This window comes from Lynx canadensis, chromosome C2 (genome assembly GCF_007474595.2).
Source record: "Lynx canadensis isolate LIC74 chromosome C2, mLynCan4.pri.v2, whole genome shotgun sequence".
Taxonomy (NCBI): domain Eukaryota; kingdom Metazoa; phylum Chordata; class Mammalia; order Carnivora; family Felidae; genus Lynx; species Lynx canadensis.
The window spans coordinates 49668602-49681509 of NC_044311.2; the positions used below are offsets into that span (position 1 = coordinate 49668602).

Genomic DNA, 12908 nt, shown 5'->3' on the forward strand with positions numbered 1-12908 from the left:
CTCAGAGCTCCTCTCTGCTTCTAATAGCCCATCTACTGGTCATGGGACCATGTCATTTATTGTCCAAAACAGAACCCTTTTAAGAGTGAAATGAGGCACTTTTAACAATTACGCTGGGACAACAGGTATGAAGCAGGGCTGTCCCATACGAGTTGAGGTATATGGTCACCCTATTTGGTAGGCACCTATCTCCAAGGATTATGCTAAGTGCATTCCATATACTCTTTTTTTTTTTTCAATGTTTATTTATTTTTGGGACAGAGAGAGACAGAGCACGAACGGGCGAGGGGCAGAGAGAGAGGGAGACACAGAATCGGAAACAGGCTCCAGGCTCCGAGCCATCAGCCCAGAGCCTGACGCGGGGCTCGAACTCACGGACCGCGAGATCGTGACCTGGCTGAAGTCGGACGCTTAACCGACTGCGCCACCCAGGCGCCCCGTCCATATACTCTTATTTAGTATATACAACCACCCTCAGAGATAAGTACGGTTAAAATCCCATTTTACAAATAAGAAGTACAGTGAGGTTGGATAATATGCCCAAAGTTACAAAGCTAGTAGCTGATAAAACAGGGGTTCTGTGTAGCTCTAAATCTTCTCTCTGGCTTGTCCCCACCAACTTCTCCCATTGCACACCACCTCTTTACATAGAAGGGTTATACACACAAATATCTATCTCCAACTTGACCTCCCCCTGAGCATCAGTACCACATTTCTTAATGAATCCATGGATCAGACATTGTGCTAGGAACTTGGCGTGTATGTGAAGATGACAGCAAGGAAAACAGATGCAGACTCTGTCCTCACTGGGCTTGCAATCTAATGGTGGAGACAAGCGAACAACACTGTGTGATAAGTAATAAGACTTATCATGGGGGAAAGTGCAGGGCATGGCAAGATGGCAGGGAAAGGCCATCTACCCAGACTTGAGGATCAAGGAGGACTTCCATGGGGACAGGAGGCAAAAGCTGAAGCTGGAAGAGGGCAGACATTTTCTTTTTTATTAAAAGTATTTTTTTTAAGTTTATTTATTTATATGGAGAGAGAAGAAGAGTGAGAGTGTGGTTGGGGCAGAGAGAGAGAGAGAGAGAGAATCCCAAACAGTCTCTGCACTATCAGCATAGAACCTAAACAGGTGGCTAGAACTCATGAACCATGAGATCATGACCTCATAATGGAATCAAGAGCCAACCAGGTGCCCCAAGAGGTAGACATTTTCTAAGTGAGATGAGGAGGAAGAAGTGTGTGGTGGCCAAGGGAAGAGCAAACACAAAGGCCAAGTGCTAAGAACGTGGTACTTTCTAGGAGACAAAGGAAGTAGGATGTGTGTGTACTTGTACATATGTGCACAGATGGACAAGTCAGAGCTGGGGCCAGAGCATGGAGAAAGGATCTTATGGGCTACATCCTGGAGTGTGAACATTATCTTCCAAACTTTCAAACTTCCAAACTTATCTGTGAATGGTTTAAAACATGAGGATGGCATTCTCAGATACACATTTCTGAAATATCACTATGGTAGTGGCATACATGAGAGATTGGAGTGGGTGGGATGGCAAAAGAGTGGGAAAAGTCCATTTAGGGAAAAACTACAGCCATCCAGATAGTTGCCACTTGTATGTAGAGAAGGGAGTAGATTTCAAGGACTCCAAAGAAGGCAGGCATCTTTCTTGGTCTACTAAATTCTTCCAGGCTGAAGGAGGAGCACTTCATTCTTATTTTACTGAAGTAAAAATAAAATAAGCTCTTCCGGGCTAAGACAGCACAGGAGAATACAGTGGTGCACTGCTGAATGACAGCCCAGCAAGAAGGAAGCTGGGGTGACATGCTGCCCTGAACCACACAGCATATCCTCAGCCTTGGATCTCAACATGCACGTGTATTCAACACAGATGTACTTCCCTCAACAGTAACTTGTCTTTGCTTGTCTACTGAACCAAAACCATGTTTTAAAAATGAACAGCAGTGTTAAAAACCTCAACACTTTGCAGCCCACTTTATTGAAGGCACAAGCTCCACTTTCTCAGTCTACTGCATCCTTGTAGTCACCCAGATTTAATGGAAAGTAAAGAATAAGCAAGAGGGGAATGAGTTTTGCTCCACCACATCTTGGAACTTTGAGATCTCTTACTATCTTACCTGATAGGAAAGTTACCATTGGAATTTCTTTCATGAATAGCAAAAGAAAGATGGGTTTAATATGTTTTATCCAAAATCTCTAAGACCTGCTGTGGCCTGTCCAATTGGAATGATCTAGGATGGAACAAAAAGTTTTCCAAAAGCATCAGGGGGAGCGATTAGCCCAGATTAGCTAATGAGAATTCAGTAAGAACAAGAAGCAGAATCAAACTGAGCTAACCAAATAAGCTACCCAATTTTATAGACATTTGTGTGGCTAAAACTAAGTGGCAGGAAGGAGAGGGTGAGGGGGAGAACCTTATTGCTATTTATAGAAGTTTCTAAGAAAATTCAAAATTGCATGATCAACGGTAATGGCAGTAATGCTGTAATTTACATTTTGGTTGCCTCCCCACTATTCCATTCTGCCCCTCTAACATGCAGCTGCAGAGGGGCTGACTTTGGCACCACTTCCAGGAGTAAGTTGTCTTATGGCATTAACAAGACAAGGCCTTGGCAAGTTATTGTTCCAGGAAGGAACAATAGGTTAGGGGTGGGCACATGAGCTAAGCTGCCCAACTAGAGCTCAGCACAAACTCTAGACAGTAACCACGACACTAGGTTGTCACTTAGATTCAAGGGTGGTCACCCCATATGGTCCTCCCACTACCTGAGGATTCCTGAGTCCTGAGAGACAGGAGGTCCAAGCGGGGAAGTCTGTTACTGGCTGAGCCAGTGAGTTCATGGATCTCTAGGCCAGAATAAGTGCCCTGAATGCCCTGCAAGGGTAATAGCAATAAACCCACCCTCCTTCTTCCCTGCCCATTTCTGATATTTCTACTAGAAGGTAGAGTTAAAATCGCAGCCAGAGCCCAAATCATTCATTCATTCAACAACTTAATATGAAAGTCGCACTAAGGCCCAGGCACTATAATAAGCCAGAAAAATCATGGTTATTAGGACTGACATAGTTCTTGTTTTCATGGAATCTATAATCTAGTTGAGAGGACAGATATTAAACAAATAATTGCAAAGGTGTAAAAAAAAAAAAAAAAAAAAAAAACAACCTTCATAAAAGAGAAGATATAATGGGAAGCTACCCTGGACAATATAAGGGGGATAACTAACCTAATCCCAGGTCAAGGCAGGACTCACTTAGGGCATCACACTGAAGCTGGAATTTAAAAGACTAAGAAGAAGTTAGTAAGAGCAGATGTAGGAATGGAGTGTTCTGGGTAGAGGGAACAGAATGTGAGAAAGACCATGGCATACAGACAGTTGTGTTTAGTGGGACAATGGTGGGAAGCAGTGTGATAGGGAAAATGAGAAAACTTGAGAGGTAGACAAGGATGAAATGACACCTTGAAAGCCTGGTTAAAGAGTTTGTAATTCATCCAAATCCTAATGGGAAACCATTGAAGAATTCTGAATAGTAGAGTGACATGATCAGATTTACCTTTTTAAAACATCATGCTAATTTCAGAGTGGAGATTAGACTGAAGGAGGGCAAGAAAGGTCTACGTGACAGTTGACATTGGCCTAGAACAGGACCCAGCCCATGGACAAGGGAAGTAGACAGACGGAAGACACACTCAAGGAGGTGCAATCAATGTAGCACAGCGGATGACTGGCTGGAGAGGTGGGAGGGTGATGCACGTGGTGGGCTCGAGCTCCTCCCACACCTGAGCAGGCAGGGCAAGATGGGTCCAGGGCCACTGCACTTTGTCCTGAGGATCCCAGTGAAGCAGTATTTGAGTTATTTCCACCCCTGCCCATCCACTTTTAACAATTTCTCCCATCATTTTGCAATAGGAGATTTTCATTTCTCAAGTAAGATGAGGATAGAAATGCAAGAAACTGGAGAAGCATTTCACAAATGACAAATGATTAGAAACAGAGTATGAGGTCCATTCTTTTTCCTGTTGAAGGACAAGTCCAAGGGAGAATTGTATACCTGTTTCAGATGTGCATTTAAGCCTTCGTGTGTGGCCTTCAGTAGTGCTCTCACTGTGAAACTATCAGGATCTTCTTTGTCTCGAATCTGAGATTCTTTTAACAATGACTCCAGTTTTTTCCTTATGAAAGATTCCACCTGATGCTCAGTGGTCCCATTATTCTGCAAAGAATTAAGCAATGTAAATTATTTCCCTGAAGAAACACAGAATCAGTTAGAACACACCCTTCATTCAAGCCACCACTGCTTTTATAATTTGATTATCTTTCAATTACCAGCAAGAAGTTAAGCACGTTATACGATTTTGGTCCTTCCCTCCCCACCACACACACTGATCCACCAAAATAATGATTACTATGATTGTATTCAACCCTCAAGAACCTTACAAGGTCTTATTTTATTTTCAGAGATACAGAATCTGATGTTTAGAGAAATTAAATTGCTCAAGGTTACAAAGCTAGCAAGTAGCTGAGGCAGAATTCAAACTTAGGTTTCCTAAATGCTTCCCACCATGCTACACTGCATCCTCATGCGTGCTCTCTCTCTTTCCTTTTCTTTCTTTTTCTTTCCTTCCTCCCTTCTTTGTCCCCCCCCCCTCCCTTCCCCTTTTTCTCCCAGAAAGTTAGGGGAGGGGAGGGGAGAGAGAGAGACAGAGACAGAGAGAATCTCAAGCAGGGTCCACACTCAACATGGAGCCCAATGTGGGGCTCAATCTCACGACCCTGGGATCATGATGACCTGAGCCAAAATCAAGAATCAGACACTAAACCACTGAGCCACCCAGGCACCGCTACATTGCACTTTCTTTTTTTTTTTTTTTAATGTTTATTTTTGAGAGAGAGAGAGCAGGCATGAGCGAGGGAGGGGCAGAGAGAGAAGGGGACAGAGGATCCGAAGCAGGCTCTGTCTTGTGCCACAGACAGCTCAAACTCACAGACTGTGAGATCATGATCTGAGCTGAAGTCGGACGCTTAACTAACTGAGCCACTCAGACACCCCTACATAGAGAGGAAGCAAAGGAGAGTTTTTGAAAACTAAGTTTTCTATATCTACATAGGTAAATTTGAGCAAAAAAATATGCTATTTTTTTCTTAAAATTTTTAATGTTTATTTATTTTTGAGAGAGAGAGTGTGTGTGTGAGCACAAGAGGGGCAGAGAGAGAGAGGGAGACAGAATCCAAAGCAGGCTCCAGGCTCTGAGCTGTCAGCACAGAGCCTGACGTGGGGCTCGAACTCATGAACTGTGAGATCATGACCTGAGCCAAAGTTGGACACTTAACCAACTGAGCCACCCAGGCACCCAAAATATGCTATTTTTTAAAAATCACTTTGCTTCACTGAGGGGAAAATAATGCTATGGAAATCTTTGGAATTGAGAATTATTCTGAGATAAAAATTTCTTTGGTATCTCTTATCCCAATATGTAACTAAAGAGAACTCACTTACTGACCTGTGCTATGATTCATCATTATAATTACATTAAGATCACAAATATTTTGGATAATAAAGCTATGCTCACATCCAGATGACAACTTAGGCAATTTTCAGGTGAACAAGGGACATAGATTTCCTTGAAGTCTTGCTTAGCATGGCTTTTTGGGCACCTTGCTCTGACTGATACCAGTAGCCCTGGGCTCCTCAGCTCCTTTCCCCTCTCCCTAGACCCAGTAATTGTGCTTAATTCTTCAGACACCTGCTGGAGGCCAGCTCTAGCCACAGGGAAGGAGAGCGGTCCTCCTCCAGGAGAACAATGCCTCTATTCCTCACCAAAAGTTTAAGGACTGTTTTCTACTTGCACATTTGTTACTAAGAGGTCATTATATTTAAACCCTGTAGAACCAGGTAGTTTTCTGGTAATGCCTTCCATTTTCACAAAATCTTATAAGAGAGAAGCAATATAAATGTCCTAAGGGAAATTTGGAAAAATAAGGCTCCACCACAGTAGGTTGCTGACTTTCCCTGTATTAAAATCACATGCACAAATGTCTTTAATATATCTAGTTAACAAGGCACTCTACTTCACTGGAGGCCCTCAGGTCCTGAAGGAAATGCAAAGATGGAAAAGAGCTGATCTGCATGCTGCCTGTGCCTGCAGAGATGCTACAGATGCCTATGAAAGCACAGACGTCCAGTACAACAGCAGTTCCGAGAAGGAGCATGGCATCCCTGCCCGAGCGACCAACAAATCGTCCAAGAAGAGCTGGACATGTCTGGGGCTCAGCAACAATGAGGAAGACAGGGGGGTTCCCGTCCTCCATAGTTCCGGCGAGGTTTCACCTTAATAATGTGTGCTCTGTACACAGGAGCAGACTAGTTCTCCTCGAGCACGAGTTCACAGAAGAGGGTACTGGAGGATAAAGCTAGAAATGTATGTTAGGGCCAGATGGTAGAGGTACTTGGATTAAAGAGGTATGGAGCTGCTCGAAGTCTCTGGGTAGGTACGTATCTGAGTAATATTTTAGAAATAATACTAACCTGGCAGCATGGGCAGAAAGAGGACAGGGGCCTGCAGAGGAAAAGCCAGACACATTGGTTCCTACACCCAGTACTAGGCGCCTAGGCTGGGGAGGGATTCCACAAAGATGAGGGTTTGAGAACAAAATTCATGTTGTGTAAAACAAACCCATTGAGCTGTTACATGCCAGGTGAGAAACATTACTAAGGCACAACCCCAATGTCTCAGAACCCTCGGTGTCATGGACAAGACAGACACATGAATGGATAACTACACAAGCAGGTGCAAATGGTAAAAGTCAGGGGTGTCAAAGGGCATACAGAGGAGGAACACCTCATCCAGTCCCGGGAGGGTAGGAAAGACTTCCAAGAGCAGAGGAGATTGTAGCCAACCCTTAGATGATGAGTATAGTAGTTTCCTGTGGCTGCTGTAACAAGTTACTACAAATCTGGTAGCTTAAAACAACAGAAACTTTGGGGTGCCTGGGTGGCTGAGTCAATTGAGCCAGTTGACTCTTGATTTCAGCTCAGGTCATGATCTCATGGTCGTGAGATCAACTCCCAGTGTCAGGCTCTGCACTGAGCATGGAGCCTGCTGGGGATTCTTTCTTTCTTTCTTTCTCTCTCACTTTCTTTCTTTCTTTGTCCCTCTCTCTCTCTCTCTCCCCTCCTCCCTCTGCCCCTCTCCTCTGCTCATGCTCTAAAATTAAATAAAATTGAAAATTAAAAAAAAAAAAAAACAGAAGTGTGAAATCAAGGTATCAGCAGAGCTAATCCTCCCTTGCTTCTTCCAACTTGCGGTGGCTCCTGGCATTCCTTGGCTTGTCAGCCTAACTCAAGCCAGGGCCTCTTTTCTTCACATAGCCTCCTTCTGTGTGTCCCCTGCTTCTGCTGTGTCTTCTCTTCTTATGAGGACACTCATCATTGGATTTTTTAAGGCCCACTTGGTTATGGATCAGGATGACCTCATCTCTACAGCCCTAGTTAATAACATCTACAAAGACTCTTTTCCAAATAAGGTCTTAGGTACCAGGGGGTTAAGACTTGAACAGGCTTTTTGGTGGCCACAAATCAACCTCCTACAATGAATAAGAATTGACGAATGTGACAGAGAGTAGAGTGACAGCATTCCAACATGGGTAAAGGTGCAGAGAAAACCAACAGTATCAATAAGAATAGTATCCATATGAACATGGAAAAAAGCACAAGGAAATATAGAAAAAGCAACTAAGACTATATATCATGCTAAAATTCACAAAGTACAGTCATATACTAATACTTTATCTGAGCTGCCCAGCACCCTTTAAGGTAGCACTACGTTTAGCCAAATTTTATATTCATGATATAGAGGCAGAAAGATTCAAAACTTGTCCAAAAACACATGCCTAGGAAATGGCCGGATTGGGACTTGAACCTGAGACTTCCAATTCAAAATTCTGTGTCTATTTCACCATATAATGCTGCAGCCATCCCTCTCATGCTGTTACAGAAAAAAGATAAATTCTTGACTCTAATTAACCGTGAGCAGGCTTATATTTTGACAACCATTATCCTTTTTTTATAAAGTTTTTTTTTTTTATTTTGAGAGAGAGAGAACATATGTACAAGCAGGGGATGGGTAGACAGAGAGGGAGAGAGAAGATCCCAAGCAGGCTCCATGATATCAGCACAGAGCCCAGCTCGGGGCTCAATCCCACGAGCCATGAGATCATGACCTGAACCAAAATCAAGAGTCTGCCACTTAACCAACTAAGCCACCCAGATGACCCTTGACAGCCATTATTCTTATAGGACACCTGGGAACTATATCCCCACAATCCCTCTGTGGGAAATAGTAAGTTTTACTTATTAAGTTCTGAAGGAAAAGAATTCCAGGTCAACACATCGGATCAAGTGACCAGAGCCTGGCAGGGAGCACATTTGTTGGGAGGACCAAAAGAGAAGGTATACACAGCATCCCCAGAGAGCTCCTAGCATGCCCAGGCCATATAGAATACCCTAAATAAATATCAGTCTCCTTTTCTGGCTCAGGGCTGCAGAAGCCAGAGATAGTGAGGAGATGAACTGTGGCTGCTATGCCCAGATACTTTCACTGTTAGCAAAGCAAAGCTAAAAATACAAAGCCTGGCCAACCGGTGCTGGAAATAATGAAGGCTTAATACAAAGGCTCTAATTATTCACCTCACATCCTCCAAACACTGGGAGTTGCTGAAGGAATGATATTACTGCCTGTTGATCTTTCTCTTCTCTGTGATGTACCGCACAAGAAAATTAGTAGCCGTGGAGAACAAATAAACGTGTGGCTGAGGTTTCATTAATGTGTTATCATTTGGTCCTAGAACCCAGGAGCACTACTGAAAGAAAGCTGAGACAGACACTTAACCCCTCGACCTGTTAGCCACTGTGCAGTGGCAGCAGGGACCACAGCTGAAAACCACATGCATCTCACTCTTTTGTTCCTTGAGCCAGTGGTAGAGGAAGGATGCTGCAGTTGCCGGAGGTGGGGTGGGGGTGGGGTGTGGGTGGGGGGACAGGAAGCAGCTCTTTAAGATGGTTGGGAGTAGTTTCCACCAGAGAAGAAATCCAGGTTCCTAATTCCTGTTTTTGAGAGGTAAATCAGACCTAGGAATATCTACCAAAAACAACACTTCCTTGTTTTTTCTCCAGTGTAAAATTGAAGGACTGGAAAAGTAGACCGCCAGAACCACAGCTACTACCCCAGGCTGGGAAACAGCAGGAAAGGGGAGGAACTGGGTTGGAGGGGCTGCCCCTTACAGAGGGACCCTCTCAAACAGTGGTCCTCTACTTCCGCTGCCCACCACAACCCCCAGGGAGTGTTCCCAAATCCAAGACCCCACCCCAGACCAATTACATGGGAATCTCTGGGTTGGACCTGGGCACTGGGATTTTTGAAAGCTCCCCTGTCATTCCAATGTGCAGCCAAAGCTGAGGACCTTTACTTTAAAACACTGGACTATCTCACCATCCCAAAATGCTTCTTTCTCTGCATCCAGGCTAAAATCTGGAGACAGGAAGGATAATACATCAGCCACCCTTTGTGAGGGCGTTAGAGCTTTCCAAGCCTGGTATCTGAAGGTCTTGGGCTAAAGAACAGCTGCTTCTCAGCCATCCAAGTGTGTGCATTTCCTACTATCCTCTACTGTCTCCTGCCTGCTCCTTTAGCTCTCTTAGAGGACCCTCTGTTCAAGGTCCAGCTCAGGACTCACATTACCAATAATGGTGCTGCTACTGCTTTTCCTGTTACAAACAATATCTACTATTTATTGAGCACAAATCATATTCCAGAAACTGTTCTGAGTCCTTTACAGGGTGTGCAGAAGTAGTTACGTGTTACTGTACAAGGGCTCGTTTAAAACTTGTTGGAAGGCTTTGTATTTATGGGGTGAGCTTCATGTACAAGACAGCTAATATTTGTGCCTAAGAGGCTGGCTGAATATAGATTCACAGAACACAAGAAAAAAGATAGTGAATAACTCAGTATTAGAAGAAAAACACCACTGAAGTTGAAATATAGGGGTGGAAAGTCTTTAAGTCACATTGACATTAGGGGATCCCGTAAAAATGAATAATGGTGAGTTGGCCTCACTGAATCAAATCTGTTAGATAACTGTACTGTGGTTGAAAGGAAACTGTCCCCTGTGTGTTTTGAGCTGCATGATTCTTGAGTCACTGAACACACTGGCTTTTCCATGGGGCTTACATATATTGGGCCAGATTTTGTCTGTGGCTGAAGCCACAAAATGTATCAGGCAGAAACCGAAAGGATTCAATTAATTCAACAATTGAAAGATTGAATGAACGAGCAAAAAAATTTTGGTGTAGTTTGAATCCCTTAGTTAGAAGTAACCAAAGACCAGGAGGAATAAGAAGACCTGTGTGAGGGTCCTGCCTCCCACTCTGCTTTTTACACCAGGTAATGTGCGGGAACCTCAAGTCCTGCTTCTGGCCTTTGCATTTGCTGTTCCCTCTGCCTGGAACATTCTTCCCCAGATATCAGCACAGCTAACTCTTCACTACTTTCAGGTGTTTGCTCATATGTTACCTCCTCTGTGAGATCATTCCTGGCCAACCTATCTAAAACTTCAATAGACTCTTTACATAGTACACATGCACATGCCCACACACACACACACACACACGCCCACACACGTGCATGCCCACATATGCGCATGTGCACACACACCCACACACACATGCCCACATATGCACATGCACACACACACACACACACACATACACACTTTCTACACGTTTTCCCTACCTTACTTTTTTCCCGTTAGGACTTATCACTGCCTAGTACCTTATACAGGTTACTTATTTGTTTTACCTCTTATTTATCCTCCTCTTTCCCCATTAATGTGTAAACTTCATGAAGGCAAAGATTTTTGTGTGTTTTTTGTTCACTGATATGTGCCCAACACCTACAACATGATGGCTGCATTTCCAAAAAGAGATGCTCAATAAAAAATGTTGAACATGCCCATGAGTCTTGTATAAGTCTGGTGAGAGTCAGTGACCTGGTATTCATGAATGCTAAGTTAAAATTTTTATTTATTGCAATAATTCAGATATAATTTGTAAATCTGACCACATTCTGTTAACTTAAAACTGAGGTTAAGAACTTCCTCTAAGGTAATTATTGGTTTCACATAAGCTATTCACGGTACATCCTCTTTTGCAGAAATGTGATCGGGCAATTTACATTCAACACTCAGATAAGGCATCTGAACCCTGTGCAGGCAATAAGACTATAAACTGACTGATTACAGAATTACACTTTGGTTTTCTAAACATGGCACTGCCTTTTCTCAGAAGAGCTCAAAAACAGGAAAAAAAGATTCAAAAAAGTGAAGTAAAACTTTATATATTTCCACTGGAATATTGGTTCCTTTATGTATTTTCTCTCCTAGAGTCCAGCAAAGAGATACCTGTAAAGTGTCACAAGTTAGGTGCTCTCTGCTTTTACTAAAGCCCAAATCAAAGAATCCAAATAAAAGATCATACGTATCTTTACAGAATCATGTTCTAAACTATCTACCTATATGGCTTCCTAGAAACCATCTAGGAGGCTTTGAAGATGGGAGGAGTCAGCTGGATATTTTCACAGGTGAAGTTACTGATTCGTTTCCATAAAACTACAGCTAACTCTATTTATAATTATAGATACTTCACATGAAAAGTTAGGAGTTCACTGATAGTAGAAGAAAAATTATATAACTGGGTGGATTTAGAATCTAAAACAAGTTGGGTTTTACTCAGCAATAAATGACTACGTTGTGGTAATAGCTGAATTTCCATCGCTCATTTTCCCTAAAAACAGTATTTCCTACCTACATACTTTAGTCAAGCCTCTCTGTTCCCTACTTTCAAATGATAGACTACTCTGAAGCTGGTAATCAAGAGATTTTGGAAAAAAGATGCAAAAATAATGAAGAGCAGAGACAAAAAATTTGGTTTATAAAATAAAAGCTTAAAAAATAGAGCTACATTATCCATAATTGCATGTAAGTAATTACAAAAATAGTAAATAACTGGAAGAGTAAAAAATAAACTATTTAATATATTAACCATTTTCACTAATGTAAATCTATTTAGATTAATTTTCTATGACTATAGCCCTATTGGTGGTACTTGACTGCACTAATATAAACTATAAAAGGGAACAGATGGTAATTTTTCCTTTTCAGTTCAAGCTGAATCTTTCCCACTTCATCCTTTTTAAATTGCATTAGAGTCAAGAAAAAAGTGTCTACTGAGACAACAGCTGTCACTGTACTTATGTCCCATTGGTAATAATGCTGGCTCCCTTTGCTAACTATAGGAAGTCATACTCATTACTATTATTTCAAAGAGAATGGACTGTTTTTTGCAATGTAATTACTGCATTCAGGGCAATGGTGTAAATTTGAATATTTTGTACAAAATTTATCTAGTTTTTTTTTTTTGAGAGAAGAATAATAGTTCTGATATTTAGAGGAATACTACTTATCCATAGAAATGAAACTGCAAACCCTGTAACAAACTAATGTCGGGCTGGGGTGGGGGGGTTACTCTCAGGCTGCCATGTGATCCTGACAATCATATGAGTTATAGAGGTGAGAAATCCTAGCCCCCCACGAGGAGGTGGGGGGGTAATCTGTTTAAGTTCTACATTTCCTCTAGGTTTGCATTTCCTTTAGATTATCTGGCTAAATGATGCTTTTCTATGAAGGCAGCTCCTTGATCTCAGACAGGGGTCTGAAGTACCACGCAGACAGCAAACTACCCTATGCCATTTTATCCAAGATTTGGCAAATTAAAGATTGATCCAAGAGTCCTATTTCTGGCAGAGCTTGGAAACCCTCTGATCCAAAGTATCTTC

The 12908-nt window shown here is 42.4% G+C and overlaps 1 protein-coding gene across 1 annotated transcript in view; it reads right to left on the minus strand.

The window, feature by feature from the left end:
• Window positions 1-12908, minus strand: part of PLCH1 (phospholipase C eta 1) — a 221658-nt gene that overhangs the window by 25824 nt on the left and 182926 nt on the right. The window contains exon 12 of the mRNA XM_030330183.1: window positions 4073-4234. Within this exon, the coding sequence (XP_030186043.1) occupies window positions 4073-4234 (162 nt within the window). The remainder of the gene's footprint in view (window positions 1-4072; window positions 4235-12908) is intronic.